Source organism: Bos javanicus, chromosome 13, assembly GCF_032452875.1.
Source record: "Bos javanicus breed banteng chromosome 13, ARS-OSU_banteng_1.0, whole genome shotgun sequence".
NCBI lineage: Eukaryota > Metazoa > Chordata > Mammalia > Artiodactyla > Bovidae > Bos > Bos javanicus.
This window is the reverse complement of record NC_083880.1, coordinates 31134822-31156912: the sequence shown is the minus strand read 5'-3', so window position 1 is coordinate 31156912 and position 22091 is coordinate 31134822. Positions and strand designations below refer to the sequence as shown.

The 22091-nt window shown below is 43.4% G+C and overlaps 1 protein-coding gene across 2 annotated transcripts in view; it reads left to right on the top strand.

Annotated features, from left to right (window-relative positions):
- The window catches only part of RSU1 (Ras suppressor protein 1), a 215162-nt gene extending 196708 nt beyond the window's left edge, over positions 1–18454 (top strand). For both annotated transcript variants that reach the window (XM_061436136.1, XM_061436137.1), the window contains one exon: positions 17882–18454. In XM_061436136.1, the coding sequence (XP_061292120.1) occupies positions 17882–17984 (103 nt within the window). In that variant the 3' untranslated portion in view covers positions 17985–18454. The remainder of the gene's footprint in view (positions 1–17881) is intronic.
- Positions 18455–22091: the final 3637 nt, after the last annotated feature.

The following is a 22091-nucleotide window of genomic DNA, read 5'->3' as shown; positions in this document are numbered from 1 at the left end:
TTTAACTGGTTAAAGGACCTACTGTGTAGCATAGGGAATGCTGCTCAAGGTTAGTGGCAGCCTGAATGGGAGAGGAGTTTGGGGAAGGATGGATACTTGTATGTGTGTGGCTGAGTCCCTTCACTGTTCACCTGAAACTGTCACATTGTTAATTGGCTTTACCCTAATGCAGAAAAAAAATGTTAAAAGAGCACGGCTGAACTTCCCTGGTGGACCAGTGGGTGCGACTTTGTGCTTCCACTACAGGGCAACAGGTTCGATCCCTGGTTGGGGAACTAAGATCCTGCATGCATGCCGTGTGGTGTGGCAAATAAATGAGTGAATGGAACACAGCTCAGTGAGGAAGTCAGGCTTGCCTGGGATGCAGCAAAACTCCTGAACCCACATGGTCTAGAGCTGTTGCTACTGCTTGAGCCCCTTTTAGTGAAGGTCTACTTGGTGCCCTGTCCCCAGCTGCTTGCTGAGTTTCTTTGGCCCTTACAGTTGTTTTTATGTTTTCTTGCATTGGGGAAGAAGCGGACTGATCACAGGCTTTAGGAGTTCTATTTGTCGGCCTGATGACCTTTCCAGGCTCATACTCACCACAACTACTACAAACGTATTGGAACACCCTCTAGGTAAATGGAATAACTCTTAAAAATACATATATATACACTTTTATGTATATTTATAAAACATATATACATATTTCCATCCTTACTTTTCTTAAAACATTAAAAGTAACCATGTGTCAAGAAAGGGTCCATCAGCTTTCACAATGTCTTTCATCTAAGTACAAAGCTGGCTCGATTGCACCATTTTCAAATGGTCTCTATCTGTGTTCTGCAGCATGGTAGCTGCTAATAACATGTGACTCTTGAGCCCTTGAACTACAGCTTGTCTGGTTGGGATATGCTATCAGGGTTTTCAAATACTCACCAGATTTCAAAGACACTTAGAACCAAAAAAGAAATCATTAAATTTATATGATATACTTACTAAATCATTTATCCTTAGATTAGGAATAAAATAGATCATTTACCATGTTGATACAGATTACCCATTGAAATGATCATATTTTGAATCTATTGGGTTAAATTAAATATATTCCTAAACTTGATTTCATCCATTTCTTTTTCCTTTTTTAATGTGGCTCCTAGAAAATTTAAAGTTAACCTTTGTGAATCTCCTGTTTTGTACCGAGCTACGCTCTACATACGTGAAAGTAGAGAATATGTCTCCACAAATTGGAAGGACTAATATGTGTTTAAAAATAAGACTTTAAAAATAGCTTTCTGAAATATTTATGAGAGGAAAAATGAACTCACTGTAGGTATTCAGTAGGCTGACTAAGAGGGGCTTGTTTTTACCATTCCAGGCAATACATGTCGGGCAGAAATCTTCTTGATTAACAGCTATTCAGGGGGGAGTATTTTTCCATGCGAAGATAGGTCAGTTCGAGTCATTTGTAACAGAACGTTGTTTTCTAATATTTGAAATAACTGTTGAGTACATGTTCCCTTTGTGATCCCAAGTGTCATCACGTGGCCACATCATGACCATACTGCACCCCACAATAAAGCAAATATCTGAATAAAGTGAGTCCCTTGATGTTTGATTTCCCAGTGCATATAAAAGTCATGTTGACATTGTAAAGAGTGTGATAGCATTATGGTTTAAAAAAAAAAATGTATGCACACACACACACAAACACCCCTTTATTTAAATCTGGGGAGACTTCCCTGGCAGTCCAGGCTTCCCTGGTGGCTCAGACAGTAAAGAATCCGCCTGTAGTGCAGGAGACCTGGGTTCGATCCCTGAGTCAGGAAGACCCCCTTGGATAAGGGAATGGCAACCCACTCCAGTATTCTTGGCTGGAGAATCCCATGGACAGAGGAGCCTGGTGGGTCTACAGTCCATAACTAATACTTTCACTTTTCCCAGGCAGTCCAGAGGTTAGGTCTCTGTACTTCCAATGTAGGTTCAATCCCTGGTTGGGGAACTAAAATCTCACATGCCACACAGCATGGCCAAAAAAACTAAAAATTAAAAAATAACGCTATTAGGAAAATGGCACTAATAGACTTGCTCTACGTGGGGTTGCTGCAAATCTTCAGTTTATAGAAAAGGCAGTTTCTCTGAAGCCCAGTACAGCAGGGTCTGCCTGAGCCAGAAGCTGTGACAAAAGAGCAGCACCAGGCCGGTTTTGCAGAAACCCCCGGCCTCTGGCACCTCCACCTCACGCTTCTACTTCCGCCTCACTTCCACCGTCTGTGCTTAGCACTAACACCTTCCAGGAGTGTTTGGTGGGTGCGATTCCTAGATGAAACACTTGCGATTCTTGGATGAAAAGGTCTGTTGTGACAAGCTCTTCTCTTTCCACCCACAGCCACAGTTTTGCTCTGAGACTTCAGGGCCCATCAAGGCCATCAGGCAACTAAAGCTGGAGCCCCGTGGGGAGAGTCCTCGCCTCCCCCACATTCCCAGGACCCCCACCTGGATTCATGGCTGGTGCACGGAATTCTCCAGTAGACCGTTTTTAACATCCAGGGAAGCCACAGACATCTTAATTTTTAACCTTTTTGCACTTGATGACTATAAATTTCTCTGAAACTCTTAAAAATCTGATTAAAAAAAAAAACAAAAAACCAGGAGGAACGGGATGACATGTATTAAATCTGCTGAGTATGTCAAAGCTACAATTACTTTTTTTAATCCTCCATTCCTTTTTGGAGTATGTTTTTGCTGTAGAACTCAAAGCTCAAGGAAGATGGGGATCCAAAGGCTCTTCTATTATTGAGCTCTCATAGATGTTTTTCTCCATTATTCTCTTCCCCAGTTGTTGGGCTAATTCCCAAGCACCATTTTGGGGGTTTTGTTTATATCTTAAAAAAGATTTTATTGGAATGTAGTTGATTTATAGTGATGTATTAGTTTTAGGTGTACAGCAAAATGAATGAGTTATACATAAACATACATCCAGTCTAGTTTTTGATTTGTTTTCATTGGAGTGTGGTTGCTTTACAATGTTGTGTTAGTTTCTACTGTACAGCAAAGTGAATCAGCTCTACGTTTACATATATCCCCTCTGTTTTGGATTTCCTTCCCATTTAGGTCCCCACAGAGAATTGAGTAGCCTTCCCTGTGCTATGCAGTAGGTTCTCACTAGTTATCTATTTTATACTTAGTATATCCATAGTGTATATATGTCAGTTCCAGTCTACCAATTTATCCTACCCACCATTTCCCCTTGGTATCCATAGGTTTGTTCCCTACATCTGTCTCTACTTCTGCTTTGCAAGTAAGATCACCTGTACCATTTTTCTAGGTTCCACATATATGTGTGAATACGTGTAATTGGTTTTGTTTCTTTGCTGCAAAAGCCTGGCTTCTCCTCTACTGCCAACCTCTGGCCACTAGTATAAAATATTGCAATCAGGAATGGAAGGAAAGCACAGTCATCTTGACATGCCATGTTCCAGGGATGGCAGGGTTTGGCACTTCAGAGAGAGCCCAGCTTAGATGAGGGAAGAAGCGACAAGAGACAATGACTTCAGGTGCATCCTGAAGTCCACCTGGCAAGAGCCTCACGGCTACATCCATCTGTAGGTAGATGCTTGCTTTCTGGTTTTGACTTCTAAGGTTATTATTATTATTTTTTTACTGTCTTTGCTGTGTAACTGGAACATAACCTCACAGACTATCTAGTGGACATGGAGGAGAGGCAGATAATACAGGGCTGCTTAAAATCTCAGGCATCATGCTGTAATCTAACCTGAACATAAGAGGAACCTTGGAGATAGGTTTCACTGAATGTAGTTTTTCCTAAGAGTAAATGAGTTTTAATGTAAGCAGAGTCCTATACTTGTTTCATAGATACAACATGCAGGTTCCATTCAGATGCCCAACTGTGACCAGGCATTGCCCATAGGGTGTGATCTAAGTAGGTTCTGGGTGCATTCTGAGTGAATGCCCAGTCCGTGTACAAGGCGAGGGGCGGAAGGGTGGCAGTGCATATACCAGATGACTCCCACCCTGTTTAAGTCCAAATGCCCCATTTCCTATCTAGGAAAGCACAAATTACCTTAGTCCGTGGATTAATTCCAAAGCCTTCTGCCTCCTGAGTCAGTATTGTCTGCCATGCACCCTGAAACCTGTATAGACTAGCACTTAGAGATGGCTCGCTCTCCGTTGACTTGGCCTTGAGTCTCCTGCCAGTGTCGCATCATCCGATCACCTGGGCTGAGAGGGGAGGAGGGCCCTGGAAGCAGGGAGTCCGCATTACCAGCCACCGAGAGGAAGAGGAGGATGAGTAACAATACCTGTAGATACGCTTTACCATTGGTCTGTGTCTGAAAAACAAAGACAAAGCTGAAGCGTCACCGTTTGGACACAGGTGTTCCAGTTGCGCGTCATTTATATCTAGACTCACAGGACAGCTGTGCAGCCCTCCATGATGCCTTTTGTTCAGGCTTAAATGAGTTAATACAGAAAATGCCGCAGAAGCTTCCTGTGGAAATGCTGGTGTATAGCGTGTGCTGGCTGCGTTTGGCTGGTACAGTCACTAGCTTAATAACTTAAAAGGTCGTGAACACCAAGCCTTTCCTGAAGGAACCACGTGTGGCTTGAAAAACTCCCATCTTTCCAGGATAATAAAAATTCATTCTGATGTTTAATTTGTCCAAAGGAAAGGAAGAAATCCCCAGCGTTTTTATACTGTTCATTTTGACTTAATCCTCTGTGTTAAGCTATTCCTGTACTTGGCTAGTTCTTGCTAATATCAAATGATGGTTAATATTCAATAAAACCTACTATGCTGGAAAGAAATTGAATGAAAACCCCTGGTCACACAGTATTTTGAGAGGGACCCTCCAGCACTTCCCTTGTTGTCCAGTGGTTAAGACTTCGCCTTCCAATGCAGGGGCTGCAGGTTCAATCCCTGGTTGGGTAGCTAGGATCCCATATGCCTCATGGCCAAGAAAACAGGACATAAACAACAGAAGCAGTGTTACAACAATTCAATAAAGGCTTTAAAAAATGGTCCACAGCAAAAAAAAAACTTTTAAACATTTTTTTAAGACGAGAATCTCCACAAGAGAAGAATGGACGGCTCCCAAGCAGCGTCACAAAATGGCACCATGATGCATTTACTGCACCTCCACTCTCAGCTCTCCAAGCCTCAGAGACCTGCGAAAACAGCAGAAGAAGCTTATGTGGGGGCCCGGAATTTTGTTAACAGAGGAAAACTGCCCCTAAAGACTAAAAGACTTGCCTTGGAGTACACAGCACTTGTTTTCACAGTGAACACCTCTGCATGGGAAGCATGTCTATCGTCACTTGATGAGTGTGGAATTAAGGGATGAATCAAGAAATGTTCCTCAGCTAAGATACTCTTTCGGGGCAGTACTGATGATCCTACCTGCACGGCAGCAAAGGCGACACAGACATAAACGACACATTTTTGGACACAGCAGGGGAAGGAGAGGGCGGGATGATTTGAGAGAATAGCATTGGAACATACACATTGCCATATGTAAAACAGAGAGCCAGTGGGAGCTCCAGCAGGGAGCTCAACGCTGGTGCTCTGTGACAACCCTAGAGGAGGGATGGGGAGGGAGGGGGGCTTTAAGAGGGAGGGGACATACATACATCTGTGGCAGTTCATATTGCTGTATGGCAGAAACCATCACAGCACTATAAAGTAATTATCCTACAATTGAGAATATTTTTTAAAAATATATTCTTTCAGTCCACTTGTAGATTTTTATTTGGTGGCTAGTGTGTGGCCAGCACTGGAGAAACAAAAGGATTAAGACAGCTCCTGCCTCAGAGGCACTAATGACCCGGCTGGTAGGAGACTCAGGGAGCTGGATGTTGCAGTGCACCCTACTAAGTGCAGTGATGGGTGCTTCAGTCAGTCAGCAAACAATCGTCGTGTGCCTGTGGTGCACCGGTCAGAGGGGATACTAGTGAAGACAAGATGCCTGTCCTTGGAGTTCATCTTCCATTAAAGGAGGTGGCAAACAATTAATAATAATCAAAATCATTATATTGTGACTGTGGTATGAAGGAAACGAATGTGGTTAAAGAGAGAGAATGCGGGCAAAAAAAGTCTCACATTTGAAGTAGATCAGAGTGATGTGTCATTCAGGGCTCAGTGTTCTTGGAATGCAACAAACACAAAGCGTTAGAAGAAATTTATATTACTAATAATCCAGCGATACGGTAAATAGGTTTTTTAAGGCATGGCGTGAGCATGGGCTCAATGTCTCTGGACTCCATTTCCCTCCATCTTTCAGTTCTGCTTTGTCTGCTGGTTTCTTTCCCAGGCAAGCTCTCTTCTCAGATGCCACCATGGCCAGCAGCAGATCTAGGCTCCTAATTCAACTCAAAAGAAAGGGCTCTTCTTCCCAATAGCTTGAGGTAAGATCTTGGGTCTTTCTGTGGTTGGCCCAGGTTGGCCACAGGCTTATGTGTGAACCAGTGTCTGCACTCAGAGTAAAGGGAGAGGGTTGAGACTGAATTGTTTTGAAAACAAAGTTATTGAAGTTCTGTGTCCTTTCCGTAACCTGTACAACAGGGATGGTATGAGTGCCAATCTTACAGAGACCCCGAGAGAAGCATTCTGAACAAAGGGAATAGAAGTACGGACCTCAGAAATGGGCAGAGGCCTAATTTGTTTGCCCGTGTGCTGGAGATTGGGAACATGGAGGGTCATGGCAGAAGGCAGGGAGGTGGCCCCAGCTGTACCCTGAAGCCTTGGAAGGGTTACAGTGGCACCATATTTATTTCCTCTTCCTGTACTTACAGACATTATCAAGGTGCCCACAGAACTCCCAGCGGGGTCCCACAGACGCCCACTGCCTGCATCTACTCCACTGCTGGAGTTGCTGAAGGACACCACCGCTCTTCTGATGCACAGGGTCTCTCCAGCTTTGTTCATTCCTTTGGCTGGCTTCTAATCAAATCTTGCTGGCCTGAGTTGTGCTGATGTTTCTTGGGAAGACTTTCTGAGTTCTGCTTTGGTTCATTTGTGTTGACGTGATCATTTAACACACAGAGGGCAGCCTTTCTGCCTTTCAGTTTTGGGGTCATACCTCATTCTTGCACCAACTCTCATCTCTCTCCAGCCAACTCTGTATTGACTGGACATGAAATTTAAAATGGGTTGTATAATGTGGACAGAGGCAATAATTTGTGATTATATAGAATTATCATCTAGCTGCCCATGTTAAGGGATCTATTAGATAATTACTGTTTAGCTTTTGAGAACCAGATTCTAGTTAGTGAATTTTTTTTTAATTTGTGTTGGACTGTAGTTGATTTATAGTGCTGTTTCAGGTGTATAGCAAGGTAAATCAGTTACACATATGCATATCAAGATTGTGAATTTTAATAGTAATGTTTTCTTAGGAATAATTTTTGGTGGTATTACATGCATGTAATAGAAATAATTTCTTGGGACTTCCTGGCAGTCCATTGATTAATGGACTTATATTGCAGGGCTCAGAGGTTTGATCACTGGTCAGGGAACTAAGGTCCTACATGCTATGCCACGTGGCACAGTCAAAAAATAGAAAACAACAACAAAATAAAGAAATGCTTGTCACTTCCTTCCTTGTATCTATAAATAGGTTTGTGTATTACCAACACATAGACACCTATGCAGCCTCAACGTAATAATATCTCAAAATAATTCTTTTCATAAAAGATATTCTCCAGTACTCCAGGTCTGGAGTCTATTAAGGAAGTAGCTTGCTTAGAAAACTTACAAGAATGCTCTTCCTCCTGTTTTCCTTTGTTTTTTAGTTTATTCTGGAAATTGCAACATTTAGCACTTTGCAGTTTAATTTAAAAGGATTACCTATTCTCTTAAATGCTTAAGCAGGGAAGCAAGTTGCAGTTATTGATTTTTCTCTGCATGTATTCTGTGAAAGCTGTATTTGCTCCTTCCCCAGGGAGCCTTACCCCCCGAACTGCATGCTTGCTGGTGACAGCTCAGACCTCTGATACATAACCAAAGACCTTGCCTAATATCCTTGCAACTGCTTGGGGAATTTTTATTAAGTAAAAGCATCATTAGAGTAGACAGGATGATGAAGTTTAATGAGCATCTTTTGTGCATGAGATTGTTAGTTTTGTTCTGCCAGAATCCTCATTTCTCTCCTCCAGTGGGGCAGATAGTTAGTCTAGAATGTATGGGGTATTTTTAAAATCTGCCTCACATTTTGTATTTTTTTGTGAGTTTAATATCTGTCCTAAGCCAGCTACAGATTCTTCTTGGCTATTTATACAGATGCTGTTTGCACACATGTGTGTTGATAATTTCTTTTTACACTATATGTTGGGGGCAGAGAGCAGTGAGGGTTCTAATGGAGAATGTGAAAGACATCTCCTGGTGCTAGTGAATTTCATGGAACCATCTCTTGGAGGTTTGATCTCAAAAAAATCATTGCCTTTTGAATTAATGAGACTTCTCATGGGAATATGGTAACTGTTCCCTTTTTTTCTTTAAGACTCAGCAATTTAAGTGCTAAGGTTCTGTCACCAACCCCTCAGAAGCTGCTAGATAGGATAAATAAAGATATGGCAAATGCTTATTAATAATCTGGGCTTCACACTTTGTCCACAGATTTATTTGCAGAGATTTTAAATTTAGCATCCTACCATAAGATTACAGATTAGACACAAAATGATTTCTCTCCATTATTGTCACTGGCCATATACTGAGATTTTTCAAATTGGTTCTTTTCTTGGTCTGTATGAGGACTTTCCATGGAAACACCCAAAACAACAGGAGGGAGGCATATGACAGGAGCAAATGACTCCAGCACAGCATATTGTACCTCTCATATACCTGGCATTCTGAAACATAATATTTACATAGCACACAATGTGCTTCCAGCAGTGCCTTGCGCATGTAGAATACAAAAGAAGTGAAGTCTGCTGTCCCCACCCTTGAGGAAATGGTAGGCTGATGAAGAGGACAAAACTGAGAAATCCAGAAAGATGGTGCTGGTGGTGATGGTGGTGGTTTAGTTGCTAAGTCTTGTCCAGCTCTGGCAACCCCACTGACTGCAGTCCACCAGGCTCCTTTGTCCATGAGATTTCCCAGGCAAGAATACTGGAGTGGGTTGCCATTCCCTTCTTCAGGGACTCTTTCTGACCCAGGGAGCAAGCCCATGTCTCTTGCATTGCAGACAGAACCTTTACACTGAGCCACCAGGGAAGCCCGTATACTTAATGCCTAGAGAATTTGAACTTTGGGGTCATTACCTGGGGGTGATCTGAACCTTTTTCTAATCCTGAGTTTCCTCGTTTGGAAAATGAACATAATGAAAGCCCTTCTTTCTTGGCTAGTTGTGGTAGGGAATGCTGACTGCATGGTGACCATATTTACCATGTGTCCTGATCAAGGCAGTCTACTAGTCCTTGAAATAACAGCCAAGAGCAGAAATTACTTTGTCTATTCTGAAGGACTTAACGATGAAATCTCAATAAACACCACAGTATTTTGTGAAGGCAGAAATTGAACAGGGGTCAGAGCAGAGAAAGCTGTGAAAAGCCTGAATATGTGGATGAGATCTGAGTTGTAGAAAGGAGGAGGGTGGGCATTCCAGGCAATAGTTACACAAATCAGCCAAAAACTGAGACCAGAAGGAATCCTGGCTGACAAAGGCCTTAGATGGGTTTAGCACTCAAAAGTTTTTTCAAATCACCTGCAAGGTGTAGGCAGTATGCAGATATTCCCAGTTTTCAATAAACAGAGATTCCAGAATGATATCAGACTCTAAGGTTACTGAGCTGATAGGTGGCAAAGCTAACACTCAGCCTACCTTTCCTGCACTCTACACTGCCTTCCTCCAGACCAGGTTTCTGCATTTGGTCTGCTAGTGAACAGAGAGAGATGAAATCTGGCTGGGTAGGCATTACGTGGCATGTTCAATGGATACTCTGTCACATACCAGGCTGGGTACTTGACCCCGCGGGTAGCGGATGCTGCTTGCCACGCATAAACCAAGGAAAGAGAATTCTGTCCGTTGTGTGTAGGACACATTGAAGGAAGGAAGGAATTGTTATCAAGGAGATCAGGAAGGGAGAATTCTCTGGTGGTCCAGTGATTGGGACTTGGTGTTTTCATTGCGGGGACCTGGGTTCGATCTCAGGTTGGGGATCTGAGATCCTGTAAGTTGCACAGCATGGCCCAAAAAATGGAGACCGAGAAGGAACCTGTTAACACTAATCTAATGGCCATATTTTAGGGTAGAAGGAAAAGAGAATGAATAAAATCATAGGATAATATAAGAATAAGTACCATAAAGCATCTTATTAATCCATTGAGTCGTGAACCTTTTGAGAAGCTGATGAAAGCTGTGTTCACTTTTCAGCTGAAAAAAAGGTGCATATAGCTTTGCTTGGAGCTTCAGATCCTCCCTTGCCACAGACAGAATTTCTAAGATAGGAGGAGGATGTAATCAAACTTGATTAATAAGGGTGACTGAAAAAAGAGGCAGGTGCCAGAATGACTTCATCATTTTGATCCTGGAGGTCTGGAGACATTAGAGGGACATTGAGGAATTGGGGTAGGGAACTATTGTGTGCATTTGGTTGGGTTTAATGGTTCAATGTACAAGTGGGAGTTTTGGTGTAACAGGGGTTGAAGATGGCAGTGACTCGGAGGGCTCATACTCAGAGATACTCATTGAAGCTACAAAATCAGATGATCAGTTTAAGGAAGAGAATACAATGAGCTAAAAGCAAAAACACAAGGACCATAGAATTGTCCAGGTAAAAAATAAGAACAAGGATAGTGCATTGGATCCGGGGGAGTGGGGGGTAAATTTTCAAGAAGGAAAAATGCGGTCCCCAGTGGTGTTCATTGCTGCAGTCATGAAGGGGTGTGAGGGTCTGCACGAGACCCTTGGATTGAACAGAAACAGTAAAACTCAAATGATTTTCTTCCCGCAAAATGACTATGCCCATGTTAAATAAATATACCCACGAATAATAGAAGAGCATGCATATCATACTACTACTCAGTATAATGTTTGCTGAGAAAGAAATGTATTCTCATTCTCGTGGGCTGGAATTGTTTGCTGTGCCATCTTAGATGTCACCAGGCAGGGGTGTTGAGTTGTGCGGAGTGTCGGCAGCCAGTGTGCAGACAGCTTTAACACAATGCCTCTCAAGTGACCAGGCTGGTGACCTCTACTGTTCACGGCATCATTTCATGATGAATCCTCCAGAGCCGATCTTCAGCTGGGATTCTACAGACAGCTGCTCTGGTCAGGGTCCGCTTCCACAGGGACCAGACGAGCCCTGAGGAGCTAAGTGATGCTGCCTCGTTCGTCACCCACAGCACAGGTCATCCATAGGCATCTCGCCTTTGAGGATTCTCTTCACCGTCAGAAGTCTGTTCATCAGACTCCAGAGCACAATTCATCCTTTCCTGTCACTTTAACTGGTTCTCTGTTGATTTTTTTCCTTCCATGAACATCTCCCAGTCATCCTCTGTAGACCTCAGCTTTCAGAGGAGAGAAGATTTTCCAAGACTCTGTGCCACAGGTTCACTCCGTATTCTGAATTGATCACCTCACCCACTGGTGACCGATGCTGCAGCCCCATCCGTGACGGGGAGCCAGTCTTCCTTGTCAGCGCTCTCCCACCAGCATGACCAGATTTCAGTGCCCCCAGAAGCCTTCCCGAGCTCATGATGGCAAAGCCGGACTCCTGCCTGTGCTCAGAGGCAGCGTCTGGGAAGCAGGAGGAATTGGCCAGCTTAGCCTGGGTCCTAGGCCTTCACAAGAGGTTAAAGGTGATGGCTGTTGCTCTGGAACAGCTGTTCTGTGCCTGCACACAAGACCCTGTCCGTGTCTGATTTAATCTCCCCTGACAAGGCCTTCAAGGTAGCAGTTTTCATCATTTTGCAGATGAAGACATCAGACTGTGGCAAGTTAGTCACCTGCTCAATGTCACATGTCCTTTGGAGCAAACAGGGTTCAGGAATGCAGATGCTTGAAGCCCCAGGACTGTCCTCCAGAATCCCCCATGCAGTGAGCCAGGGCTCTTATAGGGCCAGATGATGGGTACCACCTGAGCAGATCGCTGAGGGGATGTGCTCATCAAGAAGCATCTTGTGCCAGGATCCAAGGGTTAGTTGAAGTCTTCGAAGATCAAGGAGGTGGAAGTTACATAAGAAGAGGAGAGTATGGAAAGGTCAGGAGGACAGAAAGCCATCCTGAAGGCTGCAGGTTGCATAGATCAGTCCTGTTTTTCACTTCCTGTATTTAATGATGCTGGCGAGGGAGAATGCTCCTCATTCCCAGAGGAGCGAACAGTTCATCCTTTAGCATGCCTTTCATATCCAAGCCAACCAACCCCAAGCCCCAATCTTAACCACCTCTTTTCTCTAACTCTGATGCACCAAGCCAATATTCCCCCTGATCCAGGCACTGAGCAACTGGAGATCACTTCTTTAGCTCTAGGCTCTGAGATTTTAATCAAATTATTCACCTACCCTGTTTCACCCATTCCTTCCTGTGAAAGCACCCGTAAAGACTCTGGGCGTTGCTCTCCCCTGGGCTCCTCTGCCTCCCAGTCAACCTGGTGCCTCCCCATGTGGCCCTGCGCATAACTGCACGTGATACAGCTCCTTTCAGAGGCATGGAGCTATCCATCTTGTCACTGTCACCTCCGTAAATTAAATTCTAGATGCATTTCAAACATGGACCATGACTATCAGCTTCAGCGCATAGAGGGAGCTGGGCCCATCCTGTCTCACTGTAGCAGAGAGGGGATAGTTGGCCTGCCCACCTCCTCCTCTTCTGGTAGACAGCACCCATTTTTCCTTGGAGACTCTCCTTCTGTGGCCTTTCTGCAACTTAGTTTTTAACTTTTCTTTCTTGTCAGCGAGTTGCTACCCCAGAAGAAAATTTCTCCTGCTAAAACTACGTAAAATCCCTCACAGACAGCCCCAGAGAGATTCAGTTACTGTATTGGTTCCCTGTTGCTACTGATAACAAATTAAGATGATCTTAGTGGCCAAAAAGGGCTTCCCTGGTGACTCAGTGGTAAAGAATCCACCTGCCAACACAGGAGGCTCGGGTTCGATCCCTGGGTCAGGAAGATCCCCTGGAGGAGGAAATGACAACCTAATCCAGTGTTCTTGCTGGGGAAATTTCATGGGCAGAGGAGCCTGGCAGGCTGTACTACATGGGGTTGCAGAAGAGTCAGACATGACTTAGCCACTAAACATCAACACCAACCTAGCAGCCAAAAACAGAACAAATATATTCTCTCACAGTTCTGGGAGTCAGAAGTCTGAAATTTAGGTGTCAGCGGGGTTTCGTCTTTTGGAGGCTCTAGGCAAGAATGTGTTTCCTTGCCTTTCTGGGATCTAGAGCCTGCCTGTAGTTCTCAACTGGCAGTCCCTTCCTCCTTCATCAAAGCCAGCATCTGTGCATCCCTGACTGCCCCTCCAGCACCCCCACCTCCCCTCTTAAGAGGATGCCTGGGATTATGTTGGCCCCTCCCAGATAACCCAGGATCATCTCTCCATCTATGAACCTGTTTGCAAAGCAAAAATAGAGACAAAGATGTAGAGAACAAAGATGGATACCAAAGGGGGAAGAAAAGATGGGATGAATTGGGAGATTGGGATGACACATACACACTATTGATACTACATATAAAATGGACAGCTAATGAGAACCTACTGTAGAGCTCAGGAACTCTACTCAGTGCTCTGTGGTGACCTAAATGGGAAGGAAATCCAAAAAAAGGAGGGATATATGAATACCTGTAACTGACTGGCTTTGCTATACGGCAGAAACTAACGCAACAGTCTAAAGCAGCTCCAAGAAAAATTTTTTTCAAGCCCTTAATCAGCTCTGCACTGTCCCTTTAGCAATATAAGGTTACAGATCCCAAGGTCTCTGGGATCAGGATGTGGACATTTTGAGGGGCCATTATTCTGCCCCCCTACACTTACTGAACAGAGGCCCCAGGGCTAATATGAATAGCTGAGGGAATCCAAGACTTGGGACCCCGAGATGCTCGTCCTTCCTGCCCGGCCAGAGCCACGTCTGCAGGTGGGAATGATTGCTCTGATGGATCCAGTCTACAGATGAGAGTGAAACGCGCTGTCATCTGGCACACAGCTGGAGCAGGGAGAGGATCTACAGGGCAGAGTCATCCGCTGGTGACTCATGGAGGAAGTGGGACAGTGCCTTTAGCCTGAGTCACTTTCTTCAAAGAGGACCCAAACCTTTCTTCCATATATGCTTGGAGATTTGGTGTCTGTAGAAAATTCCATGTTATTTTTCGGAGGAAAAAGCCCTAGAGAAATAATCACATAATTATCTTTATTTAATCACTCTAACCCCATGTCATGCCCTGGTGCCCGGCTTACCTCAGCATTACAGCCGCCCTATGAGAAAACAACATCATTTTTTCTTTAACAGATGAAGAAACGAAGGCACGGTGGGGATGAGGCTTGCTAATCAGGTACCTAAAACTGACAGCTCATAAGTGGCAGACTGAGACTTTTCAGCCTCCCTCTCGACCCTTTGTAGTGAGTGGCTTGCTGTGTAGCCCCAGGAAGGCCAGGCACACAGTGGGGTCTGAGTCTAAAAAGGCAGGCGATGAAAGGTTGGAACATTCTAGTTCCTTCCTGAATAGAGGCGCCTCGTTGAGCCCCAGGCAGCTTTGGCACACCTGCTGAAATGACTTTGCTTCGTGACCGTTGTCAGGGCCTGGCAACACCGCCACTCCTTCCAAGAAGCCTTCCGTGCCTGCGTGTTCAGGTTGTGGTGCGTAGCAGGCCCTCATTGAGTCTTTCATCTCTTCTCTCTCCTCTGAACTCTTTATTTCTGTTGATACCACTTTCCCAGCCCCTGAGTCTTTACCAGGTTTCCAGGTTCACAAATGAGGGAGCTGTGTATCTACAGATTTTTGTCATCCTTAAAGTTGGATGTTATCTGCGAGCAAGAATGAATATAGTGATGAGTTTGGAAAGTAAAGGAGAGACCCTGAAGCTGTGAGAAAGTGATTACAGTGGAAGATGCTGAGACCATAGATACCTTTGTGGGTGCTCAGAACAGTCAGACCTTGGCTTCGTGCCAGGTGGGAGGAGCTTGGGAGACCAGAGCCCCACCCCCACCCCCAGGTCCCCTTGTGCACGTCGGGCTGTAGCTCTAAGCTGCTAATCTTTAGGAAGCAGCATCCTGGAGGAGGAGGAGGAGAGGGGCAGACGCTATGGGAGGATCAGCTTGTCTGATGTAGGTGAATAATGTAACACACAGCTCTCCTTTGGCTCAGTTTGCTCTCCCTATTCTGGTGCATCGGGTGGGGGAAGGGGTGCACAAGTTGGAACCCCCTAGAAAATGCAAAACCATCTTTCCACCTCAAGGTCCTTAACCCCATTTCCTCTGCAGAGTCCCTTTGGTCATGTAAGGTGACAACAGCAAGTTCTGGGGAATTAGGACAGGGACATCACTGGGAGTCAGAGAAGGCAATGGCACCCACTCCAGTACTCTTGCCTGGAAAATCCCACGGACGGAGGAGCCTGGTAGGCTACGGTCCATGGGGTTGGTAAGAGTCAGACACGACTGAGCGACTTCACTTTCATGCATTGGAGAAGGAAATGGCAACCCACTCCAGTGTTCTTGCCTTGAGAATCCCAGGGACGGGGAGCCTGGTGGGCTGCCGTCTATGGGATTGCACAAAGTCGGACACGACTGAAGTGACTTAGCAGCAGCTGCAGCAACATCACTGGGAGTGCGACTGGTAACAGTGGTAAAGCCGGATTGGCTGAACCTTCCTTTCTGCCTAAGCCGATGTTTCTTTGCCTGGATCCAGGACTACCAGATGTCTACAACATAGACTTTGAGGGGAACCAACTTCTCCTTTTAAAGTGTAGGGGTAATGCATGTATGTGGAATCTAAAAAAAATAGTACAAATGAACCTATTTGCAAAGCAGAAATAGAGACACAGAGTGAGCAAACAAATGGACACCACACGGGGAAGGGAGGGTGGGATGAGTTGGGAAATGAGGATTGACATACACTACCATGTGTAAAATAGATAGCTAGTGGGAACCTGCTATATAACACAGGGAACTCTACTCAGTGCTCTGTGGTGACCTTTGGAAAGAAATCCAAGAGAGGGGACATGTGTAAATGGAGCTGATTCACTTTGCTGCACAGCAGAAACTAATACAGTATGTAAAGCAATGGCACTCCAGTTTTCTTAAAAAGTGTAGGGAGGGGGCCATGTGTAGGTTTAAAGATCCATTTTCCTGGATGGCAGGTTCTCTTGGGGGTGTTTCTGCTGTGGATGCTGGGCAGGACTGGGCCTGCCTCTTCAGTTAGACTCCATTCAGAAGTCTTCTATCAGCAGTCTCCAACCTTTTTGGCACCAGGGATTGGTTTCACGGAAGACAGTTTTTGCACGGACGGTGGGGTAAGGGGAATGGTGGTTGGGAGATGAGTCAAACATGTTACGTTTATGGTGCACATTATTACTCTATCCGCTCCATCTCAGATCATCAGATATGAGGTCTGAGAGGTTGGGGACCCCTGCTCTAAGGGAACTTCTACAGGAGTTAAATGCTAACTTACAGGCTCTGATGTGATGTGTTGAGGACATGTAGTTCCTCCTTGATGCTCCCCTTTATCTGGAGAATGTTCCCAGCACCTGGCTGGACTCAACATTCTTCAGCTTTTAAGTCTGTCTGCTGCCACACTCCACATTCTAGACTTCTTGCGAACAGAGACCCAAGTTCATGACCACTGGTGGTAGATCCTGCTTCCGAGGAGATGCTCGGAAGCCTCTGGAGAAGCAGACTGCAGTATGACCTGTCAAAACTCAGAGTCCAGCTTTGCCTAAGCGCCCCGCCAACTGGACAACTCCAGGCACCAGGTCTGTCCCTCAGCTCATCAACCGCAGCATCAGTGTCATCGGGAGCATGAGTGTACGCCAAGTTCAGGAGAGGGTGTCAGTTACCCACATGGATCCTGGAAGACGGGGCGCCTTGTACAGGAAGGTCAGTGTTTGTGTCCACCCTGTTCAGCGTGGGGTCAGGTATTGCCTCTCTTAGGGAAGCACTGACACACCCGCTGGCCTCTCTTGGGGACACAGTTACAGCAACAAGGGGAGTTAAGGTTGAGCTGTTTTCACTTTCGGGTGGCTTTTAATTTAGTTTAACCAGAATGACTCATAAATTACCGATTAATTACTGTCTGCTATCAGGTTCAGTCCCCTCAGCCACAGAGCCAGCTCTGCTCCGCAATGGATGCCGTGGCTGTGATTATAGGGTACTTCGTCAACATTTAATCAGCGGTGCTTATTAATGTGGCATTGATGGGTGGTCGCCACCCCAGTGCCATCCATCACGGGTGAGCAGCCAGCGCAGGCTCGGACACCATCGCTCTCTGTCGCATCACCCAGCCCCAGGGCTCTTGGGCCGGCGTGCTGCTCACTTTGCACTAAGGGGACACTCTGTCTTTTCAATTCAGCCAAGTTTTGGTCACTGTTGATTCCAACACTCACGAACTGTGGAGCTTCAGTCTGGAGCGGCCAAGCTGAGCCTCACGTTTTTCCTAGTCCTGGTCTCTCTTCCTTAGCCCACAGAGTGTATGATTCCAAGAGACTGGTCCGGAATTGGACTTCATGGCATGATGGAGTGAGTGATAGAGAGAGAGAGAGAGAGAGAGTGTATGTGTGTGTGTATGCACATGTGTAAATCCAGCATATGACCCAGAGGAAACAAAAATGCCCTTGTGGTGTTTGTAGCCTCCCTCGATATGCCTGGAGATGAATCTGTTGATGAAAATCTCCCAGTAGAAGCATATCTTGTGTTCACAAGGTGGATCTCACAGTTTCCCTTCTCTCTCTTTTCAGCCTCTACGGCAGACACATGCAGGCAAACCCAGAACCGCCGAAGAAAAATAATGACAAATCGAAAAAGATCAGCCGGAAACCCCTGGCAGCCAAGAATAAATAAGGGGTCGGCCTGAACTGGACTTCCGGTCACTGCTCTCATCATTACTTCTGTTCTCTCTTTTCTGTCTTACAAATGAATACTCTGTGTGTATGTGTTTGTTTTATTTTTCTCTTTCTAATGCTTACCACCTTACCTTAAGTTCTTTCAGTAGGTGGTGGATTTTTTATAAGTTCTTCGAACCATTTCCATTTGTTTTCTTAAAATTACCCAAGGCAGGAACAAAGCCTTAATTCAGCTGCAAGTTCCATAGAAGGCAGAGCTTTCAACTTCTTGAATAGATGTTCACAGAGTTGCTTATTATGAAAAGAGTAATTAAAATCATGTAATCATTTAAATGCCACACTTAACACTGTTCACCCTTCTGTTAATTCACACAACTCATTATTTTTGCTTTGTTCAAAGTTTTCCTTCACCACTGAGATATTATGTCAGTTTACAAATGATTTTAATAAAATCTTAAATTTGTGTCACATGTTGTTTCTTCAGGTTAAAAAAATATTGAATCTTGGCGTATACCTTTTCTTGTTGACTTTTACCCCACAATGATCTATCTCGTCCAATTTATTGGTCGTCGATGATAAATTCTGAAACTTTCTGTGAAAGAAATGCAGAATTAAATGAGTTGGTTTCTTCTCACATTGATATGTCAGTTTTTTTTTCTTCTCTCTTTGAAGACTGTTTCTAAATTAGGAAGAAGTAGAAAAACAAATCTCTAGAAGATTTTGCCAAAGGATTTTGGAAAGCAGCATTTCTTAGCTGAAGGAATGGTGACTTCTGCCAGTGGCTGGTCGACGAGAGCTGTGAAACGGAGAGAGAAAAATACTCGTCTGTTTCTTGTCACTGCAGAAAATCTGCTCATATGAGAGCATCCTTCTAAGTGACTTTGATGATGCCAAAGGAGTCATGTAAATGTGCACACTCAATACCACTCCCAGAGTAGAAACCGCAGCGGCAAAATCATTCAACAAATCATTGTTTAACATCTGTGATAGGCAGCTTTGTTTTTACCTACAGTTGATATGTATGTCAGTGGAAACAGATCCAAGGAGAACGTTTGTGCTAAAAAGACTGCCAACCCTGAAATGTCTCAAAAGGTGTGTGAAGACGTAACATACTCAGGTGGATTGTCTGTCTCTACCCCTGCATCCTCTTCTCTCCATCTTACAGTTGAAACCCTGAGACCAGGACCCCTGGAACCCACAAAAACCCAACTAAAAATCCTGAGATGGACTTTGCATTTGAGTCAGAGAGGTCACTACCGAAGGTCTGTATACTTCTTGCTTCAGGATAACTTCCTGAGAAAACATTGACCATGGGAAGAGGAATCCCCAGCTGCCATCACCTGTTTGGAAATTTGGTTGATATAATTTTTCTAGGTACCATCTTTGCCTCAGTCTGAATTTTCTAATTGATTTTTTTTTTTTTTTTTTAGCTCTTGAAATTACAGGAAGAACAATACCTCTACTATGGTTGATTGGAAAGACTTTATCTAAAATTAAACTAGCAACAAAGCCTTAGTAAAAACTATCACAGTATAGTCTTGAATAAATTTTTTTTTAAGATAAACACTCTAGATAGAAATATGAGCAATACACATAAATTCACAAAGAGAAAATCATCTTCAAGAAACATGGGGGAAAAACATCTAGACTCAAGAGTAATCCAAAAAATACAAATCAAAGCAAAAATAAGACATGCGTAGCAATGAGAAATGTGCATATATTTTTAAAGGTAATATTAAGTGCTGGAGGAGCAGTAGGAGATAAACATTCTTTATACACTGCTCTTGGGAATATAAATTTCTCTCCAGAAAGTGGTAGAAATCTGAAAATAAGTAGCAGAACTTGTAAATTGTGTCCTCTGATGCCGTACTTTGATTTCTAGGAATTTATCCTGAGGAAATGGTCAGAGATGCACACACAGAGCTCTGTTTGAAAAATGCTTCTATAGGTTTATAGACACAATGGAAATGTGGTGAAAGCTAAATGCCCACATATGGAAGGAGAGTTAATTGTGTATCCACATGATGAACTTTTATGAAGATATTAAACATCATTGAACAATATCTAGGGGCAAAGGGAGATAATTATATTATCCAGTTAATTAAGAAACAAAAACAAAAAAAGACTTAAAAAACTATGGAAGTGTGGTTCCAATTGTGGAAAAAAAGGAAATGTGTTTATAATATGTATGTACATAAAAATTAAATGGAAATGGACTGGAATTTTATGACTGATAAATTATTTCCTTGGTAGATTAAAATGTTTTAAATCTTTTTTATATTTATTCTGTACTTTAAATACTCTGTAATAATCCTGTGTATCTTCATAATCAGAAAATATTAAATGAGTATCTTTTCAAAATAGAACCGGTATATTATGCAACCCAGAAAATGTGATCATATATTTAAGTACAAAGCGTACTATAAAATCTCAAATTGGCTTTCTGTTTCTTCTTTTTATTATCATCAAAGTGCATTTTCACATCTTTTTCTGCAGTTTTTTTTGGTTACTCAATAAGTGGATTAACGAAATACAGTTCAAAAGGTTGCACTTCATTCTCCCAGTTTTATTGTGATACATTTGCCAAACACTGTGTAACTTTAAGGTTTACATTATAAATGAATTGACTTATGTATATGGTGAAATGATGAGTACAGTCATTTTAGTTAACATTTATCATCGTATTAATACGGCCCTCCCCAAAGAAAAATAGTTTATTTCTTTGTTTTGAGAACTCTGCTCTCTTGACAAGTTTTAAATATGCAATCCAGCAGTGTTAACGTGATATCCATAGTGTTTATTTATACCTGGCACTTTATACCTTTTGACCATTGTCATCTAATTCTTCCACCCTCTCTCCCCACCTCTGGTAACTGCAAACCTGATCTCTTTTCCTATCATTTTGATTTGGTTTTAATTTGTCAAATCCACAAGTGAGATCATACAGTATTTGTCTGACTTAACTCACTTTGCATAATATCCTCCAGGTCCATCCATGTTGCCACAAATGGCAGGATTTCCTTCTTTTTATGGCCAACCACATTCCATTTCTATCACGCAGTTTCTATATCCAGTCATCCATCGATGGACACTGACGTCGTTTCCATGTCTTAGGTATTATGAGTAATGCTGCTATGGACGTGGGGGTGCAAATATCTCTTTGACATAGTATTTTCATCTTTTGGATATATTCCCAGAAGTGGAATTGCTGGATCATATGGTAGTTCTATCTTTAATTTTTGTGGAACTTCTTTAGTGTTACCCATAGTAGCTGCACCAATTAGAGTCCCACAAACAGTACACCAGGGTTCCCTTTTCTCCATATCCTCTCCAGCACTTTTCCCTTATCTTTTTGATGATAGGCTTTCTAACCAGTGTGAGCTGATCTCGATTTTGATTTGCATTTCCCTGAGCAAAATATTGAGTACATTTTCATGTACCTGTGGTCATTCATCTATCTTCTTTGAAAAAATGTCCATTCAGATGTTTTGTCAGTTGTTTAACTGAATTATTTGATTGATTGCTATTGAGTTGTGTGATTCTGTCTTTTGGATATTAACCCCTTATCGTGCAAATGGTTTGCATTTTTTCCCGTTCCACACACAGGTTGCCTTTCTGCTTTGTGGGTGGTTTCCTTTGCCGTGCAGAAGCTTTTCGGTTTGAGGTAGTGACACTTGTTTTTTGTTGCTTGTGCTTTAGTTGTTATCATCTTAAAAATTATTGTGAAGATCTATATCATAGAGCTATTTTTCAGTGGTTTTTTTCTAGAAGTTTTACAGTTTCTGGTCTTATATTTAAGTTTATACATTTTGAGTTAAATTTTGTGGGTGTTATAAGTTAGGAATCTAACTTCATTTACATGTGAATATCAGTTTTCCCAGCACCATTCATTGAAGAGCCTGTCTTTTCTTCACTGAGTATTCTTGGCCCTCTTGTCAAACTTCAATTGACTGTGTATGCGTGGGTTTATTTCTGAACTCCTGATTCAGTCCCATTGTTCCGTGTGTCTGTTTTCATGCTAGTACCGTACTCTTAATTACTATGTTGTTGTTTAGTCACTAAGTCGTGTCCAACTCTTTGCGACCCTATGGACTGTAGCCCGCCA